The 15,862-nt window shown below is 36.1% G+C and overlaps 1 protein-coding gene across 4 annotated transcripts in view; it reads left to right on the forward strand.

Moving 5' to 3' along the window:
* Nucleotides 1–15,862, forward strand: part of LOC113904228 (serine/threonine-protein kinase Sgk3) — a 110,305-nt gene that overhangs the window by 73,894 nt on the left and 20,549 nt on the right. For all 4 annotated transcript variants that reach the window (XM_027561102.1, XM_027561103.1, XM_027561101.1 and 1 more), the window contains 4 exons: nucleotides 4,166–4,241; nucleotides 9,770–9,857; nucleotides 13,173–13,222; nucleotides 15,691–15,748. In XM_027561102.1, coding sequence (XP_027416903.1) covers nucleotides 4,166–4,241; nucleotides 9,770–9,857; nucleotides 13,173–13,222; nucleotides 15,691–15,748 — 272 coding nt within the window. The remainder of the gene's footprint in view (nucleotides 1–4,165; nucleotides 4,242–9,769; nucleotides 9,858–13,172; nucleotides 13,223–15,690; nucleotides 15,749–15,862) is intronic.

Raw genomic sequence — 15,862 nt, forward strand, 5'->3', positions numbered from 1 at the left:
TGAGAGCTGCAAGTAGGGTGGAAATGGGGCTAAAAATTGAGTCAGTTTTTCTTTCTGGCTTACTTCACTCTGTATAATAGGCTCCAGTTTCATCCACCTCATTAGAACTGATTCAAATGTACTCTGTGGGAGAGGGAGAGGGTGGGATGATTTGGGAGAATGGCATTGAAACATGTATAATATCATATATGAAACGAGTCGCCAGTCCAGGTTCGATGCACGATACTGGATGCTTGGGGCTGGTGCACTGGGACGACCCAGAGGGATGGTACGGGGAGGGAGGAGGGAGGAGGGTTCAGGATGAGGAACATGTGTATGCCTGTGGCGGATTCATGTTGATATATGGCAAAACCAATACAATATTGTAAAGTTAAATAATAAAAAATAAATAAAAATAAAAATTGAGTCAGATGTAAGAATTCTTTTAATGAAAAACCTATAAAAAATCTTGGTGGTTGCTTGGGTAAAGGAGACATAGAGTAGAATCAGAGACAACTGATGTGTCCGACCTGGGGGAATGAGAGAATTAATTAATTTGAAGTGGCGGAAAGACACTTACGGTGACTCAAACCACATATTAGTAATTAATATGAGACTGGAAGTACGTTTAGAGTTTTGTGGAGCCCTCAATTAAACCCTGAAGTCAGAATCATTTTATCCAGGGAAGAAGGCAAAGGGATAAAGACTTGCAACATTGCTATTCCATTGTGAAAGGCAAAATAACAGACAAGTTCTTGTGGTATTGATGTTTTTGTGGATTAATTATTTGACACTAAAAATTGATTTTTATTGAACATTTGGAAATTAGTCATGAGCATATTTTATATGACTTGGCAACAGTTAAATAGACTACATGCCATAGATTTTTGGAAAACCCAAGTTACACTCAACAAATCAAAGATTGATAGAATGCTCATTTAATTAGGCTTTAGGGAAACAGACATTCTCATGTTTTGCTGGTGGGAATACAAAGTGGTACAAACCATATGAAATTTGGTAATATTTAGCAAAACTATCATGCGTTTCACTTTGACCAAGAAATCACATTTCTAGGGATCTGTTCTAAACTGCATAGGAAATGATGTATGTATAAGACTGTGGATTGTGGCACTGTTTTTAATAGTAAAAACTGGAAACAACTGAAATAGCCTTCCATTTTTGGAATATGATGCATCTGGGAAAAGGAACAAAAAAACTCTTTGTACATTACTGTGAAGTGATCTCCAGAATACCTGGTTAAGTGGAAAAAACAAGGTGCAGATCTGGACATTGTATGTTTTTTGTGTAGGAAAGGATGTGAATATTCGAAAGGAAATAATGGAAGAATAAATCAAAAACTGAAAACTGATGACTTCAAGGAGAGGTCAACTGAAGATACCTCTGGATGAATCTTGTTCATAGCTTTGCATATTTTAAGCAATTTAAAAACAAAAATAAATGCAATAATATTGCATAATATGCATAATATGGAGGTCTCTAACAATTGAAAATAAGCAAGGAAAAAATCTATAACCTAATTGGTGGTGAAACGCATGGAGAATAATTATTTTAAATGACTTTAAAACATGGACATTAACCTGTATATTCCTCATGGGACGTATGCTAAGGGCAAAAAAAGCACACAAAGCAATGTTACTCTGCATTCAGTGATCTTATTGTTAATTTTATAGAGTTCTTTTGTGATTGTGTTAGTGTTATGAGAACCAAAATTTTAAGCAGAAGATGAAAGAGATACAAATATAAAACTGGAGATTTTAAGTTAAAAAAGTCCTGTGATTTTTAAACTTGATTGGGGAATATAGTATGAAGTCACAATTTATTTTTCCCTTTCTAAAACAGTACACATTTCCTAGCTCTCTCCCCTGGAAATGCCTAAAAACAGTAACAAATAAGGAGCAGCAAACACCCTTAGCATCCATCTAAATACCATTTCCCCTTTAAAGGAACCAGAGTTCCATGGAAAAGTGCCATTTCCAGGTGCTGGGCAGGAAGTGTGCAAGATATCCTAGGACAGCTTGCCTGAAAGCAAAGAAGCTGTATAAGAATACTGACTGAAGTTTTATCAAAAGGACACAGGAGCACAATTGATGGGGGCTTTTACCAGCCAAGGAAGTGAAGTAGCTCAGTCATGTCTGACTCTGCGACCTCGTGGACTGTAGCCTACCAGGTTCCTCCCTCCGTGGGATTCTCCAGGCAAGAATACTAGAGTGGGTTGCCATTTCCTTCTCCAGGGGATCTTCCTGACCTAGGTAGGGATTGAACCTGGGTTTCCCGCATTGCAGGCAGATGCTTTAACCTCTGAGCCACCAGGGAAGCCCTTACCAGCCAAAGATGGGACAATAAGACCATGAAAAAAGAAGTTGCTCTTTTAACCTCGTGTTTGGCAGCTACCATGTAGAATTTTCCCACATATCTTTCTGAGTTCTTATGCTGCAACTTTTAAGTCCATATGTGTCATTTCCTTTTTCTTTTCACTTTATTTTGGTGGTTACCAATCTCTGTAAGATAAGTTTTACATACTTGAGGCAGAATTTAGGGTTGTTTCTGCCAATACTTCATGGCAAATAGATGGGGAAACAATAGAAACAGTGAGAGACTTTAATTTGGGGGGCTCCAAAATCACTGCAGATGGTGACTGCAGCCATGAAATTAAAACATGCTTGCTCCTTGGAAGAAAGGCTATAACCAACCTAGACAGCATATTAAAAAGCAGAGACATTACTTTGCCAACATAGTGAAAGCTGTGATTTTTCCAGTAGTTATATGTGGATGTGAAAGTTGGCCTATAAAGAAAACTGAGCACTGAAGAATTGATGTTTTTGAACTGTTGTGTTGGAGAAGACTCTTGAGAATCTCTTGGACCGCAAGGAGATCCAGCCAGTCCGTCCTAAAGGAAATAAGTCCTGAATATTCATTGGAAGGACTCATGCTGAAACTGAAACTCCAATACTTTGGCTACCTGATGAGAAGAACTGACTCATTTGAAAAGACCCTGATGCTGGGAAAGATAAGGCAGGAGGAGAAGGGGACAACAGAGGATGAGATGGTTGGATGGCATCACTGACTCGATGGACATGAGTTTGAGCAAGCTCCAGGAGTTGGTGATGGACAGGGAAGCCTGGCATGCTGCAGTCTACGGGGTCGCAAAGAGTTGGACAGGACTGAGTGAACTGAACTGCCTATACTTTTCTTTTTTTTTTTTGCCTATACTTTTCAAAGTTAAAATTTCACTTTGAATTGAAGGATCTTTCTGTAGAGTACACACAGAGTTAGATATACTTTTTTATATTCTGAATAGTTTAATATCAAACCTTTTTGCTGATTGGATCTTGGAGTCAATATATAAATTACTTTTGGGGTACTTTTATAAAAAAGGATATCTTTACCACTGAAAAATAAAATTACAAAAGAACAAAAACAATGTAAGTTAGATAAGGATTGGCATATGAAATTTAGAGATGATAAATGCTAAAATGTGTAATCATTTGTTTGGTATTTTATTTATTCATTTGCAAACATCAGTTAAGTATGTTCCAAGACACTGTGTTAAGGGCTAATGTTAAAAATACATTTAAAGGCATGACCCTTGTCTTCAGTGACTTACATAGAAAACACTTTTATTTCTCAGTTTTAACCTCTGAAGAGAAATAGGTTTATACAAGATAAAAACCTATTTTTAGCAGCAGAGTTTTCATAATAATTAACCAGTTAATCATCATTCCCACTTGCAAGGATTTCAGTATTAACTGATTACGCTTGTTTTTGCTTTTTGTTTGTGTGTATTTCAGTTAGTATGACTTTTCAGCCATCAGTGTCATAGTGTTAATTCTTATCCATTACCTGAAAGTATACAAGGAGCTGGACAAAGCAAACTGGTGACTCCAGGTTTTGTAGTGAGTCTGTTTAGAACCTAAAATAGGCATTTTTGTGGGGGAGAATTTTCTTCAGCAAAATATGTTACCTGCTTTATTTTAATGTTATAATCATATTTATAGATTAAAATATATTTGTTAAATATTCCTTATTTTATATCAAGAAGTATGAATTAATAAATAACTTCTAAATCAAAATTCATTCTCTTGTGTTGGTCTATTCTTATATAACTGTATTGATGATAATTACAGTCTGATGTAAATAATCCTAATAGTATTATCTCTCTTAACAGATTTTATTAAACAGAGAAGAGCAGGACTGAATGAATTCATTCAGAACTTAGTTAGGCATCCAGAGCTTTACAACCAGTAAGTAATTGTCATTGTGTTCTGAGGATACACTGAAACCCAGCCTCAGATCTGTGGAATGTTACTTTGTGCTGTATATTTTTGTGGAATCTTCCTCAAGCATTTTTCCCCTGGTGTTTTTAATCCTCTTAAGAATTTTCCACCTTTTTCCTCCATCAACTCAAGGTCCTAGTTTCTTTCTTTCTTCCTACTGTACTTGTACTTGTTTTATAGATTTAACTTGAAAAGACTTTGCACAGTTAAAACATTTTGCTGATTATTTGATGCTATATTTATTCGTGCACTGAGAAAGCATTTCCTCATGTACCTCTGTGTGGGAATAAAAGGAGAAATGAGTGTTACCCTTACCTTCCAGAGGCATTGGCTCCCATGCTTTTAACAGACTTTTCAGAGTCACAACACGCGAGGACTGTATTTTTTCATTGTTCCCCTTGTAACAGTGATTACTATTTTATAGTTCTTTACAGTTTATAGAGGATTTCTATCTTCTGAGCAGATGCTCTGACCTCCTTTTTAACCTAATTTACTAAATTAGTAAAATACTTGAGCTGGACCTCCTCTCACCAAGGTCTTCAGCCCAGTGCTCTGGGTTTCCTTTCCCCTGATGCTCACAGATAAGATGAGGGTCTGGGGAAGGTCAGCCCCTGCTGTAGCTCTGAGATTGGCCTCTGCAGGCAGGAGCAGGTGGCGGAGGGGCACAAAACTCGGTAGGATCCTTAAATTCAAGGTTCTTATGTGTCTTGTGTGTTCCTCAGCAAAGAACCTTTTATCCCTTGGCTCTTTGTATAATTATTTTTTGAACATTATGCCTTTTCCCTCAGACAAATTCTGTGTTATCGTCAGCTTAGATCATCTACCCTTCTAAATAAAAACAAAATAAAAGTTAATTTTTATTTTTTAACTTGTATTTATTTATTTATGGCTCTGCTGGGTCTTCGTTGCTGTAGGGGCTTTTCTCTAGTCGTGGAGAGTGAGGGCTCTAGTTGTGGTGTGCGGGCTTCTCGTGGCAGTGGCTTTTCTTGTTGCGGATCACGGGCTCTGGGGCACACAGACTTTGGTGGCTAGGCTCCCAGGTCTAAGAGCACAGGCTCAGTAGTGTGGTGAGCGGGCTTAGTTGCTCCGTGTTATTGTGGGATGTTCCTGGATCAGGGATCGAACCCATGTCTCCTACATTGGCAGGCAGATTCTTCACCACTGAACCACCTGGGAAGCCCTACCTTTCTAATGTTTAATTATTATTATATACACTTGAGATTACTTCAAATTGACATATTTCTGACTTGTTTGAAATTCATATGCTAAGAGCTTAAATTTGTCTCCTTTGACAGAACTTCACATGGAGTCAGTATAGAATAGATGGTGGTGATGTTTATTATTTCTGCTGGTATTTTGAATGCTGTTACTCAGAACTTCTGACAGTGTATGTTAAATTTGAAGTATTCATTTTGGATCTTGAACTATGGTATCATAAAGATGTTACATTTGGTATTGAAATTTAACTGAAACCAATTTGGTTATTTCAGTTTAGCATTATACTATAAAATACACAATTCTTAATTATACAGCCCAATAGACTTTTTCATATATATGCACCTCTTCCATTTAAAGTAGAGGACTTTTCCAGCACCCCCAGATTAAATAGCCAAGAGATTTTCTTTTAATTTTCAATTTAAGGTTTAACGGATGTTTTCTTTTTAATAAAATGTGACATTTCACGTTTTCTGGATCTCCTCTGTTAATGGAACTTTGTTAGTTTCCACACTCTCCATTTGAACATCAAACTGTTTATAAAAATAGGTTTAAGAAAACAGAAAGAGAAGCCAATCAGCGAATGTATCTTGAACACCTACTACATGCCTATTCTTATTATGTGTGGAAAAAGCACTTCAAAAGTAGCTTTCCGTTAGTAGAGAAAAGGTTATTTTTAAGATAACGCCTATTAAAATGGAATTTTAAAACTCAAATAAAATATTATTATTTCTCTGACGTGTGGATAGGAAAGGGTTTTCTGAGCATATTGGGAGTGAGTGATATGTTACAAAGGAAAACATTGATAAATTTGATTACTAAAACCTTTTGACCTCCAAAAATTACAAGTGAAATTTAAAACCAAAAATATAAAAAGTTTCCTGTGAATAAAGGACATTAGATAAATATACTTACTAAAAGAGCTCATGCAGATAATACACACTTAAGAACCACCCCCCAAATAGACAGAGCACATTAACAGATGCAAATGGCTGATTAATTACTAGAGAAACGGAATGTTTCCTTATCTATTTAAAAAATGCAAATGAACAAAATATTTTAGCTTTATTGCAGTATAACACAAATAGAAAAGAGCACAAATTGTGACTGTACAGCGTAATGAATTATGAGAAAGTGAATATATCTGAGTATCACCCCCTCCAGGCCAAGGAATAGAACATTATTAGCACCCCAATATTGAATATGGTTCCTTGTACTATGCAATAGGTTCTTGTTTTTTATCTTTTTTATATATAGCAGTGTGTATATTGGAGAAAGAAATGGCAACCCACTCCAGTGTTTTTGCCTGGAGAAGCCCAGGGATGGGGGAGCCTGGTGGGCTGCCGTCTATGGGGTCGCACAGAGTCAGACACTAGTAAAGCGACTTAGCAGCAGCAGTAGTGTGTGTATATTAATCCTAAACAGTATGGAGGTTTTCTTAACAAACGAAAAGGAGTTACTTCATGATCTGAAGTCCCACTCCTGGGCATATATCTGGAGACTACTCTAATTCAAAAAGATATATGCACCCCAGTGTTCACAGCAGTACTATATACGGTAGCCAAGACATGGAGCAGCCTGAATGTCCGTGAACAGCCAAATGGATAAAGAAGATGTGATATATATGTGTGTGTGTATGTATATATATAATAGAATATTACTCATCCATAAAAAGCGAAATAACGCTACATGGATGGACCTAAAGATTATCATATTAAGTGAAATAAGTCAGACAAAGAAATACAAATACAGTATGATAGAATTTATATGTGAAATCTGAAATAATGATACAAATGAAATGATGGCAAAATAGAAATAGACAAAGAAAACAAACTGATGGTTACCAGAGAGGATAGCAACAGGGTGGGGAGCAGGGGGAAGATAAATTAGCATTTGGGGATTAATATATCTCAACTTTTTAAAAGAAAAAAAAAAAGAACAATTTAAGAGGAGGTACCCAGATGTAGAGATTTAACCGTTCCTCAGGATTGTCATCGGAGAAGGCAGTGGCACCCCACTCCAGTACTCTTGCCTGGAAAATCTCATGGATGGAGGAGCCTGGTGGGCTGCAGTCCATGGGGTTGCTAAGAGTCGGACACGACTGAGCGACTTCACTTTCACTTTTCACTTTCATGCATTGGAGAAGGAAATGGCAACCCACTCCAGTATTCTTGCCTGGAGAATCCCAGGGACGGGGAAGCCTCGTGGGCTGCTGTCTATGGGGTCGCACAGAGTCAGACATGACTGAAGCGACTTAGCAGCAGCAGCAGGATCATCATTAATCTGTGCAGTCTTATTTCCTCTTTATGGGCTTCCCTGGTAGCTCAGTTGGAAAAGAATCTGCCTACAGTGCAGGAGACCCCAGTTCTATTCCTGGGTCAGGGAAATCCGCTGGAAAAGGGATAGGCTACCCACTCCAGTATTTCTGGATTTCCCTGGTGGCTCATCTGGTAAAGAATCCACCTGCAGTGTGGGAGACCTGGGTTCCATCCCTGGGTTGGGAAGATCCCCTGGAGACGGAAAAGGCTACCCACTCCAGTATTCTGGCCTGGAGAATTCCATGGACTGATAGTCCATGGGGTTGCAAAGAGTCGGACACAACTGAGTGACTTTCACTTTCTTTCCTCTTTCTATCCATTTGTTCATACCCACTGTTGATGCCCACTTCAGCAGGTTTGTTATAAGTCTTTGGGTATATGTTGATTGACTGTTGCTTTGTGTCTGAGTGTTTAATGTGTACACGTAATGGTGCTTTGCTGTGGTTCCTTGTTTCTGACTGCTGGCTGGTCAGTCTTCTTTGCAGCCAGTTACTGTAGCCTGCTTACTCATTTCCCTAGTGGTGGATGGCTGTTCTGCTTCTGATGCACAGCTATAGAGAGTATAACAATGAGTCTCCTAGTTACATGTCTTTCACTGAACTTGTACATAATTTTTTTCTGTAGTTTATCCTTAAAACTGAAATTTCTGGCCTCAAGGAAAATGTATACTCAGTTTAACCAAATATTGCCAAAATGCTTTTCAGAAAAGTTGCCTCATTTTACATTCTTGTGAGCAGTACGTGAGAGTGTTCCTTTCCCTTCATCCCTGCCAACTTGGGGTTTTATGTATCTTTCTAGATTTTTCTGGTTAGTGGACATAAAATGACTTCTCACTGTTGTTTTGTTTTTTCCTGATAATTAGTGAAGTTGGCCATCTTCCTAAATTTCATTACCATTTGGATTTTTCTCTTCTGTGAACCTTTGCCCATTTGTTTATTGGACTCCCTGTTTTTTAAAATTAATTTGCTGGATCATAAGGCAGTTCTATTTCCAGTTTTTTAAGGAATCTCCACACTGTTCTCCATAGTGGCTGTACTAGTTTGCATTCCCACCAACAGTGTAAGAGGGTTCCCTTTTCTCTACACCCTCTCCAGCATTTATTACTTGTAGACTTTTGGATCGCAGCCATTCTGACTGGTGTGAAATGGTACCTCATAGTGGTTTTGACTGAGGAAACCAGAAGGGAAAGAGACACGTGTACCCCAATGTTCATCGCAGCACTGTTTATAATAGCCAGGACATGGAAGCAACCTAGATGTCCATCAGCAGATGAATGGATAAGAAAGCTATGGTACATATACACAATGGAGTATTACTCAGCCATTAAAAAGAATACATTTGAATCAGTCCTAATGAGGTGGATGAAACTGGAGCCTATTATACAGAGTGAAGTAAGCCAGAAGGAAAAACACCAATACAGTATACTAACACATATATATGGAATTTAGAAAGATGCTAACAATAATCCTGTGTACGAGACAGCAAAAGAGACACTGATGTATAGAACAGTCTTATGGACTCTGTGGGAGAGGGAGAGGGTGGGAAGATTTGGGAGAATGGCATTGAAACATGTAAAATATCATGTATGAAACGAGATGCCAGTCCAGGTTCGATGCATGATACTGGATGCTTGGGGCTAGTGCACTGGGACGACCCAGAGGGATGGTATGGGGAGGGAGGAGGGAGGAGGGTTCAGGATGGGGAACACATGTATACCTGTGGTGGATTCATTTTGATATTTGGCAAAACTGATACAATTATGTAAAGTTTAAAAATAAAATAAAATTCAAAATTCAAAAAAAATAAAAAAATTAATTTGCTTATTATAATACAGTAATGATTATTATTGGATTTTGTTTGCCTTTCTTACTATAAATGCTACAATGCTGACTTTTGTTTTCATGTTAAAAGAGAGAAAAGGTGTAGAAATGCAGTCATAATAAAGTTAATTTTTGTTTTTAGTCCAGATGTCAGAGCATTCCTTCAAATGGACAGTCCAAAACATCAGTCAGATCCATCTGAGGATGAGGATGAAAGAAGTACTCAGAAGGTAGTAAGAGGAATTGTATTTTTTAACAGAAAAAAAAATACCATTACCCAAAGATGAAATTATTGGCAACCTTAGGAGCCACATTTACTTAAAATAATTTCCTCCATTGTAGATTTTTTGCTGTGTAGAAAACATAAAAACAAATGTGTATACTTCTAACTGATCACTATTTTTTGTAAAATTGATAAAATGAGTACTTTTTATAACAAAAAGTAATGTAAATTAAAGATTTGAAAATAGTAAGTTAGAAATATCCCTATTATCAACAACCCAACCTATTTTTATTATTTCAGTGATTTTCTTTCTAATATATGAAAGATTTCTTAATATATGAATTTTTTAATTACCTGATTTTAATTATACAACATATACAGTTTTGTGTTCTGCTCTGTTAACTTTACATCATACTTTTTGATCATCATGTATCTTCATCAAGATCACTGTAACTTGAAATGGTGAATTTTGACCAGCAGAAGAGGGCTTTTCAACCAGAACACTACGTACCTCTTTCTCTGCTTTGTCAGGTTTTGATATGTAGAGCAGTCAATATACATGTGCTGGTTGGCATTGACTAAGTTTTATTGCTGTAGGTATATGTACATAATTAATATGTATTCTGAATAAAGAATAGATATTCTTATTTTTTTAATGAATTGTGATATAGTAAGTTTGTGCTTTCTTATGAAGACATTTTCAACATATACTTTAAAAGGTTATATTAGAAAGGTAAATTACCATAATTTAACTCAGGATTATTATGTAGCAGTTAAAAGGACATTATTAAAAAAGTATAATTGCAAGTGTTTATAAATATGATAATACCTTTATAATTGATTCATACTATTGGTAAATACATACATGAAAATGAGAGATGTACAGTTTTGTCTTTATAATATTTTAATTTTGTCATGGTGCTGTTTTTCTAATTTAAAAGGTAATGTCATTACCCACAGATAAAATCTTCATTTGAAAAATAGACATGACTACTAGAAAGTAGTTCTGATTCTCTAAGAGGGCCCTCAGTTAAGAGAAAAGGTTTAACTCTTTCCATTTGTGACAGGGTTGCTCCTAGGACAATGTAAAAGGATATTTTAATTTCATATATGCGCAGTTGGTCAAAAGAGAAATAACCAGCTGGGAAAACATAGTAAATAAACATAAGAAGGAAAAATATCTGTGTTAAAAAAAAGCTCATACAAATGAATTTTCGAAAAGAATGATATTTAAGACTGTAGTAGATTAAAGGAACAGGACCATGAAGAAATAACTCTTGGTAAACAAATATATGGGAAAATGTTCAACCTTGATGCCAGTAGCAAATAAAAGTTTTAAATGACAGGTTTTTTCCCTCTACCAAATTAACAAAAATGTCAAGAAACTGAAATGCACCAGGACTAATAAGGGTAAGGTAAGATGGGCATCCTTGGGCCTTACTGGTGTTATCATTTTATGCAGCGCTTGGAAAGCAATTTGGCAAAGTGTATCAAACATGAAAATAATTCATGTCACTTAGGAGTTGATGTAAATGAAACAACCCTTCTCACAGAAAAAAGCAAAGATGTTCACTTTAGTATGATTTATAATGAAAAGTTAGAATCAGTTTGAACATTCATCAAATAGTGATTGTCCCTATATATTGTACGTTTAAAAAATATTTCTAAGGATGATATTATTTTGACATACCATTAAATGAAATCAGGTATAAAACTTTTTATGCAAATTTACACAGTGTGAGCACGGTCAGTTTTTAGAAGTTAATGCAAAAACTATATGGAGGTGCTAGAAGTATTTGTAATCAAATTACTTGTTAGTATGGATTTTTAAAGATTTTTAATAGTTTACTACTATTCAAAAAATATTTTAAGGAGTGAAATTTATGTAACCATGATTTTTTTTGTTAATCATGTTGAGCGTGTGTAGGTGTAGGTCATGTGAAGAATATCTTGCACTGCTGTAGGAAAATGCTTTTTGAAGAAAGAACCAGACTAAGAGAAATTGCCGGGTTCTGGCTCCTGTTCTGGCTCTGTTGACTTTAGATCCAGATTTTGTTTCTTGTTTCATCCATAAAATCTGGAACTTGGACTAGGATCTTTTGCTGTTTTAAAATACCAATAGAAAGAACCTCTCCAAAAAAAAAAAAAAATCCTTGCTTCATCTTCTACTTGTAAATATTTATTTTTTATTTTTTAATTAAAATTCATAGGAAATGTATCAGTTTGGTGCCAGCATTGTTACTTTATAAGAAGCATATACTTTAGACCCTTTGCCCTTAATTTAAAAAAATAACTTGTTTTCTAGAAATTGTAAGTTGCAAATGAATTTAAGTGGGAATATATATGACATATGTCTCTAATAAGAAATTTGCTTAAAATTGTTGATTCTGATTAAAGAGAATGTTTTTAAAAACTTATTTTATATAATCTTATATGATGTATAATTGTACAAGGCTCTGGTAAATGTGCATATTTGAGACATCTCTGATTTAATTCTTTGAATATATTAAGAATTTCATAGTTTTTTGAAGCAGAATTCACTTCCATTTGGCTTTTGTGAAAAGTGCTCACTGTAAAAGGATCACTAGTTTAATCTTTTGAGATTTTGAGTTAAATTTCTAGCTAATTATTAGTGAGCTAGAATTTTATTAGTTAAATTGCTTTATGGTATGCTATATTAATAGGTGAGTAAAGATTTGCTTCTAAGTTAATAGGAGAGATTAAATGTACTTTGCTACTGTTATAATAAGAGAAGCCTATCTAAAAATTAGGTACTATCATAATACTGGAATTAGGGAGAAAAGCATTCTTGGTTTTATGTGCTTGCTTTAGAAGTAAATTTACCTCCTCCCAAATTAAAACTTTAATCCAGCATTTGCAGTTATAATCATCACATTATCATTTCTTATCTTTAATAATAGCTTATTAAAATATTTGAAAATTTAAAAACAAAAGCTATTTTAACCAGTCTTTTAATGTAAAAAAAAGATACCTCTTAAATTGTTATTTCAGTGCCCGCCTCTTCTAAGGAGCTTTCTGCAGTTTACTTCATTCATTTGCCATCTTTGAGCTTGATTTCTGCCTTACCTTTTCCCTTACAACTTCTCTTGAAATTTATCATTAAAATGATTGTTTATGTTGATTGTGTATCTTTCCAAGACTCTATGCATTTATTGAGAATTAAAGCTTTAGGTTTAACATGGCAAATATCTGTGATATAGTTATGTGTATTTTACTTCAGAAATATCCATTGACTGATAACCTTTGAAACTTCAGTAAGAATGTTAAATTCTTTTTTTTTTTTTTTTTTCCGTCCCAACAGCTACTCTCTACCTCACAGAACATCAACCTGGGACCATCTGGAAATCCTCAGTAGGTTTAATTTGTTTCAACAGTCTAAATGGATTTGAGGAAGATCCTTTTTTGTAAATGTGCAGATGTACATAATTATATCAGTTTAACTGGAAGCCTGTGAAACAGAACTGTGGTTACAGTGACTGTTGTACTGTCATACACTTTTCTGATTCACTGCTCTAGCTTCTCTTTGTTATAGTAGAGCTCTGAGGAGTTTTTAATCCACAGATTGTTGATTGGGTTCTGCTGTTTTGCCATCGTCACTTTCCTGGTGTGTGGGTGTGTATGTGTGTGTGTAAGATGAGTAGACCATATTTCCCCGAGGAACAGAAGTCCTGGGAGGCACTTGGGAAGTACTCTGGCAAAAACATCTGTGCAGGCCTAATTGATATTCTCCTGCTACCCAATGTCATCAGTACAGCCCTGGTTGTTAGCCAGCTTGGTCCAGAGGAGACTTGATGGAAATCAGCATATGAAAAGCTATTAAACTTTTTTTTTTCCAATTTCTCCCATAGTCCCATATTTATTTGAACCCAGGGGAAACATTTTGGAGAACACCAGGAGTGGCAAATGTAGGCTTCACTTTAAGGTTCCACTCCAACAGTTCATTGGGATATGGAGGAGTCCAAGGCCACTTCTGGCTCTGAGGAGGAGGGCCCTGACAGATGAGTGATGACTGCTGTGGGTTACAAGAAGAGTGTAGTGTGGCTCTCCTCATAATTATCCTTCCAGGCTTACCAGATTAATTCTAAAGAATACTGTCTTAGCCCAGCATACTGTGCTGCTTCTGTCACCCTTTTGGTTCACTTAGAGAATGAGTATGAAGTGAAGTGAAAGTCGCTCAGTCGTATCCGACTCTGTGACCCCACAGACTGTACAGTCCATGGAATTCTTCAGGCCAGGATACTGGAGTAGCCGTTCCCTCCTCCAGGGGATCTTTCCAACCCAGGGATCGAACCCAGGTCTTCTGCATGCAGGTGGATTCTTTACCAGCTGAGCCACCACGGAAGCCCAGTGAGTATAGACAGAAGAAATGATAAAGGAGACTAAAGAAAGAATAATTAGTAAGGTAGGAAACCAGCAATGTGGTATTATAAAAGCAGATGAAGACAGGGAATAAATAACTGTTGACGTTGCTGATAGGGTGGGTTAGATGACGATTGAGAATGGATCGTTGAATTTAATGTCACGGGTGACTTCTGTGAGCAGTTTCAGTCGTATGGTGGATACAAGAGAGTTTGTCAGGCAGCACAAAATGGAAATATGCTTCCAGTTAGGGTTTGTCACCAACAATTAACAATAGGACTTTGGCTGTGGCCTCGGTGTGTTTACTGTGTTTGAAGGATTTGCATGTTTTTTCACTATTACATTTGTTCAAAAAATTATTTCAGTATTTCAGCATATCATTAGAGAACAAAATAGTTCAAAGAGCAAGTTCTAGAAGAAGAAAAACACCTAAGCTTAGTTAAGTATTTATCTCCGTAATCCTGACCGGTTATTATTTAACCCAGACCTGGTATTACTGTCATGTTTGTATTGACTTTGTTTTGGTAATTAATTGAAGGACATTTAAAATGTGAATGGAGTCATTTCACTCTCCCTAGTCCAATTTAGGAATTCATCCTCCGTTAAAGAAAACAGCTCTTCTGGCTACTTAAGTTCAACTTTGTGCAGCCATCTGTTTTTGCCTACATACAGCCAATGCTGCTTTTAACCTGAGGTTAAGATAAAAATCAAAAGGCTGTCACAGTATTCTTCCTGCCTTCTCGATTCCTGGCTTTTCTGCATTACCATCTATTAGAATAAGTAGAGCGTCCTTTTATTTTTAACATGTAGGTAGTGTGTATGCAGAACACTGGTGAGTTTTCCTCCATCAGAAAATTTTCTTAGTGACTTCACCAGGTATTCCTACTAGTAACTTTGTTTTCATAATAATTTCCAGACTACTTAGTCCTTGAAATATATCACTGATTTATCTAGTCATTCAGTTTCCTTATTAACAATGTTGTGAGGTTTATGGTTAATAAAAGTGATTTGCTACATTGAGTTCAAAATGACAGATCATGTATAGACAGACAGACCTTTTTCTCCCAAAAAGTCTATTACTGAAGCCCTTCTTAAGCCAAACTTTACAAAGCTTAAAGAAAATGACAAAATCTCTTATCTAACCAGAAAGTAGGTATTATTACTATTCATTATTACCCATTCCAGTATTCTTGCCTGGAAAGTTCCATGGACAGAGGCGCCTGGAAGGCTACACTCCATGGGGTCACAAAGAGACGGACATGCCTGAGTGACTATCACGCATTCACTCATTACCTTTTTTATAGTAAAAATGAGATCCTACCAGTGTAAAGGCTGGAGTTCTCATGCTGAAGTGTACCCAGATTTACTTATTAAGGAGTGAAGTATTAAAAACTATTGAAAAGTTAACATCCTATCAGTTTTCTTGGAGACTAATTCTTGTCATTTTTCATTTATTTCAGTGCTAAACCAACAGACTTTGATTTCTTAAAAGTTATTGGAAAAGGCAGCTTTGGCAAGGTAAGAGTCTTTTTATTTTTTCTTCAGTAAATTAATACTTTAAAAATGCATGCTTTTTAAAAATTAATTGTAGAGTCCACCTGCCAATGCAGAAGACACAGGTTCAATCTATGG

This window comes from Bos indicus x Bos taurus, chromosome 14 (genome assembly GCF_003369695.1).
Source record: "Bos indicus x Bos taurus breed Angus x Brahman F1 hybrid chromosome 14, Bos_hybrid_MaternalHap_v2.0, whole genome shotgun sequence".
In the NCBI taxonomy this organism is placed as follows: Eukaryota; Metazoa; Chordata; class Mammalia; order Artiodactyla; family Bovidae; genus Bos; species Bos indicus x Bos taurus.